Source organism: Ochotona princeps, chromosome 24 (genome assembly GCF_030435755.1).
Source record: "Ochotona princeps isolate mOchPri1 chromosome 24, mOchPri1.hap1, whole genome shotgun sequence".
Classification (NCBI taxonomy): Eukaryota; Metazoa; Chordata; class Mammalia; order Lagomorpha; family Ochotonidae; genus Ochotona; species Ochotona princeps.
In genome coordinates, this window is record NC_080855.1 from 6,148,577 (window position 1) to 6,160,946 (window position 12,370).

The window sequence follows — 12,370 nt, forward strand, 5'->3', positions numbered from 1 at the left end:
CCCGGGATCCAATATGGGCGCCGGTTCTAATCCCGGCAGCTCCACTTCCCATCCAGCTCCCTGCTTGTGGCCTGGGAAAGCAGTCGAGGACGGCCCAATGCATTGGGACACTGCACCCGCGTGGGAGATCCGGAAGAGGTTCCAGGTTCCCAGCTTCGGATCGGCACGCATCGGCCCGTTGCGGCTCACTTGGGGAGTGAATCATCGGACTGAAAATCTTCCTCTCTGTCTCTCCTCCTCTCTGTATATCTGGCTGTAATAAAAATGAATAAATCTTTAAAAAAAAAAGTGTATCTATAATAAAACCGTTTATTGGTCCAAGGAAGAGAAACTTTAAGGCCAACTACCTGTGGATATTTTTTCAATTCTAAGCTTTATTCACAGACAATAAATGCTAAATAACTGTTAAATTGCCACAAAGTATTTACACAGAAACACAGTACACCTTATTTCATGTTTCTAATTGTACCTAAAGCCAGCAGGACCACAGATGCAGACACTTGTAACTGTAATCCTCTATATCAGGCCTAAGTAATTTTCAAAGTCCAGGAGTTGTTGGTGAAAAACAATCAGGAGACAATATCAAGATGCCACAAAGGGGGGTAGGAAGAAACAAGTAAAACAGAAAGAAACGGCTACATCTTCATCTGTCCTTCACGCTCACACACCGAGCTTACACTAACCATGTTCTTCCAGGTATACGCCTCCTTAACTGTCAGACACCTAACCTTTGCACGTTTATCTGGCTGATAGCAAGAACACGTTCTGTTTTCCTCTGGCTGTCACAGCCAAATCCTCACTCTGTACTGTGCTACTTAAACACGGAGACCTCGTGTTGCTGGCTGTTTGGTAAGAACTGCTACTCACGCAGCACTGAGATCCCAAGACACGCTTCTCACTTTCCCCCAGAGACCTTCACCTTTTCATATTGATTTTTACTGCAAAGGCAGATTTATAGAGAAAAGGAGAGACAGAGAGATCTTCCGTCTACTGGTTCACCACCCAAATGACCACAACAGCCAAAACTGAGCTAATCTGAAGCCAGGAGCCAGGAGCCTTTTCCAGTTCTCCCATGTGAGTGCAGGGTCCCAGGGACTTGAGCCATTCTCCACTGCTTGCCCAGGCCTTAAGCAGAGAGCTGGAACGGAACTGGTGCGGCTGGGACCTGCCCACACGGGTAGCTGGCTCGACAGGGTGCAGAAAGAGCCTGCTGAGCCACAGTACAGCCACCAGCCCTTCATCTGTTTCTCTGCCTGCTGTATCCCTGCTCATGTCCTAACGAAGCTGACCTCTCACATTCGGAGCCCTCCGTGTGACTTGGTTTCTGCTCCGCCCCCACACTCCCATCATGCAGGGTCAACTGCCTGTACACACACACCCTGCACCTCTACCCTGACCATCTGGAAGCTCCATGAAGTAATGTATCATTTTACTTATCACCATTATTCCCCTAGGCGTCATCTCAGTCACTGGAGCACATGGAATTCCCTCTGCCACGTGTCCATAACGGACAAAAACAAAAATCTGTCCTATACACACTACATTGGTTCAACCTAAGTGTACACTGTAGAATGGCTAAATCAATTAAAACGCCCACTAGTTCCCAAACATTTTTGTGAAGAATAGCTCCCATCTGTCCGCGATTTCCAAGAAGCGCCTGTACCGTTACTGTCCGCGGTCACTGGCCAGCGCAGACGGCTCCTGCCCTCAGGGCGCTTGCTTCCTGGCGTCTGACCTGGGCTGTGCCTAGGCTGAGTGCAATCCTGCTAGGCTTCACCGCGCATCTGGACCCAACGCAGTCAAGTCCTGCATGGATTATGAAACATTTCTCAGCCATTTATCACGTAACAGCTCCTCTCCTACTCCCTATTTCTGGAAATTCACAGAAGGTAATATTGGACTCTCATTCTAAAGTTCATGAATTTTAATCACTCATTTTGCAACCTTTTTCCCTTGGTACTGTGTTGTAAGCAGTTTCCTCCGATCTCCTTTAAAATCAATAATTTTCTCTTCAACTATATCTACTTGGCTATTTAACCTCTCCATCGAGGTCACATTTTTAAACTTAACGACCATAATTTCCACTTCTAAAAATTTTATTTGGTTCATTTCCAATTCTGTTTTCTTTTTCTCATCTGTGATACTATCACCTCTGATGATTTCAAACAAACACTCTCTACCTGTGAGCTACCTGTCTCCCTCCTGCAGTACTGATCCTCCTGCTGGCCGGCTCTCCATCCCCGGTACTCACCTCCCTGTGCGGCTGGGCAGCTGTGCACTGCAAGCTCATCTGGGGCATGAGCTGCCTCTTTGGCAAAGACCTGGGTTTTTAATTTGCTCTGCAGGACAACATCACATTTCATTCTGAGGGCTCTATTAGTTTCCACAGCTAGGGACCGGATTCTTTAATAAGTTCTCAGCTTGACAGTCAGATTTTTAAGAAATTTGTGTTTGAACCCATATGACTGTGAGCCACAGCCTGGACACTTAAAAGTCTTCATTAATAATCATTAGTAAATAATCAATAATTACTAATCCTAATTACCACAGCCCCAGAGGGTAAGTTTCCAGACTAGCAGTAAGGTTTTCCTAGTCCTTCTCTCTCAGACAGGACAGCCCAACATGGCTTTATGCTGGACAGCCTGCACTTACCTCCACGGTCATGAATGAGATCCTAAGGAGACGCTCCAGACCAATGGCACTGCCAGCCGAGCCACCGAGGCCCTGGCTCCTGGATCTTCCCCTAAGGAGACGCTCCAGACCAAGCCTGTGGCACTGCCAGCCAAGCCCACGAGGCCCTGGCTCCTGACTACTCTCGTTGCTGGCACAGCCTTCAAGCTCAGGAATGCGTTGGGCTGACTTATTCTGTCCACCGTTTCTGTGTGTATAGGAGGCAAGATGGGAAGCTTTGCTCAAAGCCTGGTGGCAACCTTGCCAGAAATCTCCAGTAGTTGCCAAACAGGAAACTAGAAGATTCAGTTCGGAGCACTCTCATCAGGACTTGCATTTCACACTGGACAAGAACTACCTTTTTCAGCCTAGAGGACAGGTTTCAGGCTGGGGGAAACAATCTCGAAGACATACCAGAACCATCCTGTCATGATTTCCAACGTCTTTGCACTTCCCTACTCATTCAGTTAGCAATCAATTCTAATGCACCTTATACTCTACTCCGAGAACTTCAGTAAAATAAGACTGGAAAAGATTGCCATTTTCTGTCGGATAAACAAATTCAACGGACTCTTTAGCCCTCCTCTCCGTCAGCTCTGTGCAACAATGCTGGCCATTCCGATCTTTGTGCTGCGTCCAGCATTCCCCAGCACATCCCCACGAGCCGTCCTCTCCCAGCTCTAACTCACCCAGGACATCAGACAGCACATTTTTAGAGTGTGCACACCTTCCTCTCCACGCCAGTGCTTCATCAGCCCTAATACTACGGCAAAACAAAACACAGTAAGGTGACCTGTGGATTTCTGTCCAGCACCTAATAGTTCCTGACTGCACTCCATGCTCTTGATAAAATGCTAGGCACCTCACCTGCATCCCTGTCATCGAACCGCGACACGGCCGCAAGAAGCAGGTCCAACCATCACACAACGCCTCAGGGGTGAACAAAACCAAAACTCAAAGATTACACAGCCAACCCCAGGAAACCAAGCAGGAGGCTGAGTGTGTCTCCTGTCACACCGAGTCCATTCTCTTACACAGTGTATGATTTCATCTGCACAAATACTTGTACCCCTCCCATAACTGTGAAACTCCTCCATCCCAACTCTCTTACAAACCCCGCCTAGGTGCTTCAAAGGAACCTCACACTAACACACTCAAAGCCAAAATCAGGATCCCACCGCCTGAGCTGCGGTGGTCTGATCACAGGGAATGACTTACTCACCAACCAGCCCAGAAACCACCTGGGTTTTCTCGCTCACCCCTCTCCTGCCCTCTTCCGCCTCCGGGTCCCTGTTGCACCCACCCTTCTGCCGCCCCGGCAGCACCAACAGTCTTGCCAAGAGCCGTGGTCTAACTCCACACTCTCACTCCTTCCAGCTCCTTCCCCAATGCACAAAACATCATCACCCGAAAGACGAGGATTGTAAAATACAAACCTATTCCATAAATTTAGGGCTCAGCACTGAAGCTTGAAGTCCATCTTTATTTCAGAGTCTGAAACTACAGGAAGGCAAGGATTGGTAACAGCTGGGTTTCGGCAACAAAGAGAAAGCAATTTTCAGTGAGTCAAGAATGATGGCAACACAGAAAGAGGAGCCACCTGAGCGAGGAGGGCAGAGCGGACAGTACCTGAGGGGCACTCGGCCCGACGCCTCCTGAAGCACAGCTCAACCCTGCGCCTGCCCAAGTTCCAGCACGTTTCTCATTACATTGAGAAACCCCAAGGTCCCTCTAATAACATTCCTTTTCCCTAAAGTAGTTCAGACGAAGTTTCTAGCTTGCAACTATGATTCTTTACTAAGAAAAAAAGGCTTTCTAAGAGATAAAACATTAAAACAGGTATGCCTGCAAGGCAAAAAAAAAAAAAAAGGAATTCTACATAAAGTAAAAATACCTTTGATTCACCTACATATAATATGGTCTCTGTTTGTAAACTTGCGTATCTCTTCCATTTAAACATGTCACAGAAAGCACTCCAGGGTAAAACCCATGTTTTCTTTTACGTTCTGCAAACCATCATGGTAAGAGCTGGATGAAAGCAGAAACCAGAGGAGCGGCACGCCTTTGTCCATCCGGTTAAGACACCTGAGTCCCATGCCAGTCCTCGGCTATGGCTCCTCGGCCTCCTCAGCTAACCCAAATCCCAGGAGCAGCAGCAAGGTCTCTGCCGTCTCTGCCGAGTCTCCTCCGTGAGACTCAAGCACCTGCTGCCTGGCTTCCCCACGGCACAGCCACACCACATTGGGAAATGAACCAGCACACCTGAGCAGGAGTTGTCTCGGCCTCTCAAATTAAAAAAAAAAAAAAAGTAATAACTTAAATTGGAAGTAAATACGTGACTATACAATAATACTAATCGCAATGTGTGTCCCTGGGCGGTCATTCTCACTCAGAACGGCCTATACCACAGCACATAAATGAGATCTCCACCCAGTGGCTGACTGCGCACCACCACGCTCTGCCCTTTGGTGATCCTGCACTACCAGGTACTATAAACTCACTTCATGCTTAATAAAAACTGTACCTATTGCATGAATATGTTGAAACAAAGTGAGTTGTGGGAGGGAAAAAAAGCCAATGGTGCAAACCAGAGATTACCCACCTTTTCTGTTGCCATCTGGTGGTTTGTGTATAAAAGCAACATGACAGCCACTGGACAGAGGGGCCTGGTCATACAAAATGGCGAACATTCTTTTTGCATTACGTCCTAATACCGAGACAGAAGACAGAACTGACCTTCACTCCAAAAACAAGTCCTCTGAGCATCACGAGCATCCACAAAACGAACTGAGAATTACATTTCCAAAAAAACAACACACTGTCATTTCTGGAAGTGCCCACCGTACGTGTGACACAATCACGCCAAGGATGTACAGAAGCCCTGGTTACTTCTCACCGGAAATGCTCACATTTCTAACCGGAGTGCCAGGTGCCAGGCTCCAGCCCTCCCCCCGTCGACAGTCACAGAGGCTCCAGCCCTCCCCCCGTCGACAGTCACAGAGGCTCCAGCCCTCCCCCCGTCGACAGTCACAGAGGCTCCAGCCCTCCCCCCGTCGACAGTCACAGAGGCTCCAGCCCTCCCCACCCCCGTCGACAGTCACAGAGGCAGCAGTAGGGCTCCCAGTCCCCACGTCAACACGCCATTCTTCGGTTACTTCTTCAGATTCTTTTCTTGAAAAGATCATTCGTGCTAAACTTACACAGCTGAGGAGTCCAGACCTTACAGGCTGAAGGTCTGGAACCCAACCATTCAGAACAGGCAGCGTGCCCCATACAAAAAGCTGCTGTTCGCGCCTCCCAAATGCCTGTGTAAGATGGAGCCCCTTCTTAAGACACAATCTGCAAAGACCGGCTGACGGAAAACACAACAAAACCAAAAACCCCACAGGAGCTGTTGAAAATCAGTAAACTAACCAAAACCTGACAGAGCAGTTGTCCAAACATTTGACTGACAGCTGCATCTGCGCTAGGCCAAGCCTAGTAAGTGAACTCCCGTATCAACTCCAAGGACTCTGCTTGACTGGAAGTGCCTCATGAAGACAATTAAGCTAAAACAACATGAAGCTGAGCACACAAATGTCAACAACACCTTCTCGGGAACAGTTTAATTACCGACGCACCTTCCAGTGCGCAGGCGCACTCCTGCACCCTGGGACTCTCAGTGCCTTGAGTAACTCGCATAGATTTCCCTTCCTCCTTTCTTCTCCTGCACACTCAGATACATTTTCTTTCAATAAGATACTTATTTCTGCAAATCTGTGGTACACAATGATAAAATTATAGCACTAATTTGTTTCACAGAATCTAACATCTTGAGCATGCGCCACTTCCAGGCTACAGTCAATCCATGACGCGTCAGACAGCAGGACCTGAGGAACGCTCCTTCACCACGAGAACACCTGGCAAATTCGAGTGAAGAGCGAACTCCTGAAGGCTAGTAAGACCTACGGAGTTACAGAATCTTCAAATAAGAGACCCCTCAGTGTCTGACAAGGGCAGAAGAATACAGCGTCACCGGAAGACGGGACAAGCAGCGCGGAGAGGCTCTGGACCTTCAGCCGAGCCCCGCCCTTCCCACGCGGGAGCTCCCCGAGAGGCTGCCAGGCGTGGCAGGGCAGTCGCAGATCAGACAAAACCAAAGCTCCTGACACACAGCCCAGGCTTCTAGGAAAGCTTTATTAAAATTATTCTCATTCACATAATAAGCACAGGGGAACAGGGCCAGGCTAAAGAAACGAGACTGGCTCTAGAGCTGTCCGGAGGCCAGATCAGCCCACAGCTGAAACCGCAGGGTACTGACAGGCATTCCCAGAGCCAGGAGCCCAGCACATCACTGCTGTGTGCATTTGGCAATGCTACAATACAGAGTTCATGAAGCTCTAAGATTCTGCAACAAATTTCTCCACAGCAGGTCTGTGGTTTGAGACCTGTCAGAGTGGTCGGAGATCTGCATTTCATGAACTCACTAAAAACTTTTCACTGTAATTTCTATGTGCCACCATAGGATGGCAGAAGGGCCCAACTGGTGACGTCTTCACCCTCAGGATCATACCAACAATTATTTATGACCATTTAATTCGGAAATGTGCAAATTTAGGGGAGAGTTTAAGTCAATGTGTTCCATAAATAACAAAGTCAAATTAGGACAGACACAAAAACTGCTGAAATCATAACAGAAATAATGTCACTGATTACTATGAATATTTACATAACAAAGCTGAATTCAAGAGCCTCACCCTTTCTAAAGTGATTGTTCCTCTTCACGCACCCCTTTCACTCAGACCTTCATTCCCACCCTCAACTTTGACGCTCTGGGCTCCAGGGGCCTACTCTCAGAACCACCATCCCTGGGCTCTTGCAAGTGGTGAGGCCATGAGTCGGTCGGAACTCAGTCGGCGTCTTCCTTCTCAAGCTGCATGCACGCCCTTCTCTAGGCTGAGGGACCCAATATCCCTGTTCTCGGGTCTCCGGGTCCACTTGACGACGCACCCAGAGCAAGACTGCCACCTCACACACCCTCCCAGACCACCACGCCAGGGCTCTGGGAACAGAACTGCCATGGGCCTGAAGCAGCTCACGGCCATGTGCATTACAGACACATTGTGTGTGGATGTCACAGGCTTCCTTGGGCACCGAACATACCCCACTGCCATCCACATGGTGGATCTCATGGCTTCCCTGGGCATCAGACACATCCAACTGCCATCCACATGGTGGATCTCACAGGCTTCCCTGGGCACTGAATACACCCACTGCCATCCACATGGTGGATCTCATGGCTTCCTTGGGCATCAAACGCACCCAACTGCTATCCACGCGTGGGTCTCACAGGCTTCCCTGGGCACCAAACACACCCAACTGACATTTTCCCAGGAAGTTTTTGAAATACCCATGTGCAGAGGCTATTGGCAAATTTAACTGCAAAAACCTGTATTATCTGCTTAATTATCTGTTTTGCTCAAATATCTGAGGGCCCAGGAAGCTTTCTGACCACAGAGGGTGATAATTTATAGGCAATTTCCAACCAAGTGGTCAGTGGCCACCTGTTAAATACACGACTGTCTACACAGATAGTCTGGAACTCAAGTTCTAGCTGACACTCAAGGTACAAAATTGTGAGAGGAAGAGCAGAAAGAAAGCACTTCTGGATTAACAGAAAACATGATGGGCCCGAAGGAAGCTACATGTGTAGTGACCTCGATCAACATTGTGCTGTAACTTCTCCAACAGAGCCTAACCAAGAGGCTACCCGGATCTGGGAACTGACTTGACAGCGATGCAGACCACAGGAAAACCTGCCGGGGAACTGAGATGACCAGATTTGGCACCAGGGAACAAAAACACAAGAATCACTTGACCTATGAAACTTTTTTTTAATGTGTGTTTCTGAGAACCAGTAGGCATGAAGTAGAGGCCAAGTTTTTACTTATTCTTAAAATTTCACTGGCAATCATGATGCATACTCCAGACTCGAACCCTGCACATGGATAAGGAGCACTCCTAAGTAACAGCCAAGCAGTTCTAGAACCCACCATCCACACAAGGATAAGTAGCTCTAGAACCCACCATCCACACAGGGATAAGGAACACTAGAACCCTGCACAGGGATAAGGAACACTTCTACGTAACAGCAAAGCAGCTCTAGAACCCACCATCCACACAGGGATAAGTAGCTCTAGAACCCACCATCCACACAGGGATAAGGAACACTCCTAAGTAACAGTCAAGCAGCTCTAGAATTCATCATCTGCACATGGATAAGGAGCACTAGAACCCACCATCCGCACAGGGATATGGAGCACTCCGAAGTAACAGCCAAGCAGCTCTAGAACCCACCATCCACACAGGGATAAGGAGCACTCCTAAGAGCCAAGCAGCTCTAGAACCCACCATCCACACAGGGATACAGAGCTCTAGAACCCACCGTCCGCACAGGGATACGGAGCTCTAGAACCCATCGTCTGCACCGGGATAAGGAGCTCTAGAACGCACTATCCACACAGGGATACAGAGCACTCCTAAGTAAGTCACACAGCTCTTGACTAAACTTGTGAATCACAGGTGAGTCTGGCTCCCCGGAGCCCAGGTCAAACCGCAAATCCACTGAACAGAGTTGGGGCTCCCGCGACAGTCCAGAGCACCCAAGTTAGAGATTTCAGGGGGAAATCAGCAAGACTGGGAGGAGGATAAACAAGGCGACATAAACCAGTGGTTCTTCAACTGCAGCATATCTCACACCCACCAAGCAAGCAGCAGCTCAAGCAGTAACAGAAGGAGGTGGTCTTCCACAGCAGTTACCAAATTCCTGCCCCAAGGGGAGTATTAAAGGGAAAAGGGGAGAGGGAGAGTACCAAGTTTGAGAACTGCTGGACTAAGTGAGCAAGTAACTGCGTACTGACCAGAACAATGCTATCCCTCTGGGAGTGACAAATACAAGTGCAATCACTGATGTGTCCAGGGACGTATTAGAATCAACGTGCCTGCAACAGGTTGTGTGTGTGTCAAGCCACATGCTCCCCAAGCTGAGGACCCACCCTTCTAAACCCAAGTACCCACGCACAGCCACCTGCCTGGCAGATCCTACAGAGACGGATTTTCCGGCATCCAGTGAAGTCAAATACACACCAGCAGAAGAGCATTTAACCAGGACAGGAAAAAGTTAGCTTGTAAAATCTGAAATGGCTTCAGGGTCAATTGCACACTCTTTTGTAATGTTTCCCATAATGTGTCCCAGGTTGATATGACCAAGCCTACTCTTACAATGTAACACTAGAAGAAAACACTTAGACAGAAATGAGTAACATGTTCCCCTAGCTACAAAGTAACGACGCGGTGCTTACGGCCAGTTCCTACTCAGCAGTAACCATCTCACTTAGGCTATTACATCGCCTCTAATAAGATCCAAGAGACCACATTCCTGTGCAAGTAACAGACTCGTCATCCCCCCAGAAACCTCTACAGCAGCACCAGAATTTTCATTTTCAAGATGCATGAGCTATTGTCAAATGATGACATCTCCTCTGTAATATGAATTTTCAATATGATATAAAAAATGATGGATATATTACACATTTCACAGAGCACGGAGAACAGAAACCTGCCAATGAATTTAAAATTTGTGACAACCTATCTGAAATTTTACACAAAAAGACCTGTACTCGTTCATAAACCATGTAAATGTAAAACAGGTAGCAACGTTTCTACTGGCGAAGAATATGCTTCCCTAACAAGGCGCTTCTGCTACCTTCGTATTTTCTTAATTAACGTTATCGTCATTAATCCTTCAGCTATAAAACCACATTACTTTCAAGAGTCCTCAAAGCGCAGATGATCAAAACTTTACATTCACGGAACACACTTCCAAACAAGGCCACTGGCCCCGTCTCCCGGCAGCGAGATGTGCACGAACCTTCTAGCACACAAGTGCACAGATCTTACCACAAAGTGCAAGTCACTTTAAAAAAAATCAGTATTAAACACCATTTCTATTTCAAAGGTGATGCCAACGGAGGTAGACTTCCGCACTTAAAGCTGCCCTCTGTGGCAATCTGCGGATCCCATTTTTACACATTGCTTCCACACTGAGAAATCCAAGACGCATGGAGAAGCGAAATGGAAACGCTTCTAGCACGGCAGGAGGCAGACGCCGGGCCGTTTTTTACTGTAGTAAAAAGCTGACAGGACCCACCCGGGCACGAGCCGCAGCCCAGAGAACATTCTGTAACTAGTCCAGAACCCGTGGCTTCCCCACGCCGGTCCGCTCGCCTCCTGCGCTGCCACCCGCACGTGACGCCCCACACAGCTAGCTGGAGTTGCAGGCGGTCCCGCCCTCCGCCCTCAGGGCTCCAGGGCACAGCTGATGAACACCAAGCCCAAGTGCGTTTTCCCAGCGCGGCCAACAGCCAAGCAGAGCCCGGCCAACCCGGCGGCCAAGCCTCATCCGAAAAGGCACGCGTTTCGGGGGCTGGAGCGGCCAGCTGCGGCGCAAAGGCTGCGAGGCTGCAGGCGCGGGAGAGCCCGTGCCCACACTCCCGCGGCCGGGGGTCCCTGGGCGGCGGAGCCGAGCCACACGCAAAGTTTTTTTGCTCCACGGCGCGCGGGCAGGGGTCTCGGCTGCACCTGCCGCGGGCGCGCCCCCAGGCCGGCGGCTCGGGCTCGGAAGGCCGCCTCAACTTTGCAGGCTCCGGGGCCGCGCGCAGCAGCGGCGGCAGCAGCCCGGCGCCCCCGCGCCCACCCCGCGTCCACCCCGCGTCCACCCCGCGCCCGCCCCGGCCCGGCCCGCGCCTTACCTTGCGCCAGCGCCCGCAGCCAGTGCAGCTGGAGCAGCGCCAGCAGCGCCCAGCGGCCGCGGCCCCCGCTCAACTTTGCCCAAGCCCGGCGCCCGCCGCTCGCGGCGTCTCGGCCGGGGACGCGGGGCTCCGGACGCCGGCGGCCGAGGCAGGGGCCCCGCCACGACCCCCGCGGCCGCCCACCGCCCCGGGCCATGGCGAGCGGCCGGACGGGCCCCCGGTGTCCGCGGCGCCGGGGCGCTGAGGGGCGGCGTCCCGGCGGGGTGGGCAGCAGGAGGACGGAGCGGGAGGGCTCCGGCGAGGAGAAGTTGTCAGCCGGGGGCACGGCGAGCGCACTGCGCGCGGGCGAGGCCACCGCGCCGCCCGCCGGGGTCTGCGGGGCGCGGAGCAGCCGCCGCCCGGCGCTGAGGAGAAAGCGCGCCCGCCCGCGCGCCGGCTCTCGCCCTCGGCCGCCGCCGCTCCCCATTCACAGCCGGGCCGCACGCGCCGCCCGCGCCCGCCGCCCGCCGCTGATTGGCCGCGGGAGGCGGCTCCGCGCCCGCCGCCCGCCGCTGATTGGCCGCGGGAGGCGGCTCCGCGCCCGGGGCCCGCCCCCGCGGCCCTCGCTTGTTTTCAAACTCGCCGCGCCCGCCCGCCTGCAATTTGGCGCCGGCAGCCGCGGCGCTGCGCCCGGCCGGCTTCCCGCGCCGCCTGCGCCCCCTAGGGACCCGCGGCGGGGACTGCAGGCGGCCCCGCCCGGACCGGCCCCGCGCGCCGGCCGCTCAGGTGCGTGATGCCCGCGCAGGTGCGGCGCGCCCCGGGGGACCGGCAGCGTGTGGCCGGCACGCACAGCGGGTGCTCCGCCTGGCTAACCGCAGGGGGCCCCGTGGGGGTGCGGCTGCGGCCCCGCCGCCTGTTCGGAGCCGTGGACG

The 12,370-nt window shown here is 51.8% G+C and overlaps 1 protein-coding gene across 1 annotated transcript in view; it reads right to left on the reverse strand.

Annotated features, from left to right (window-relative positions):
• The window catches only part of SDK1 (sidekick cell adhesion molecule 1), an 880,998-nt gene extending 869,219 nt beyond the window's left edge, over positions 1-11,779 (reverse strand). The window contains exon 1 of the mRNA XM_058680763.1: positions 11,460-11,779. Within this exon, the coding sequence (XP_058536746.1) occupies positions 11,460-11,655 (196 nt within the window). The 5' untranslated portion in view covers positions 11,656-11,779. The remainder of the gene's footprint in view (positions 1-11,459) is intronic.
• Positions 11,780-12,370: the final 591 nt, after the last annotated feature.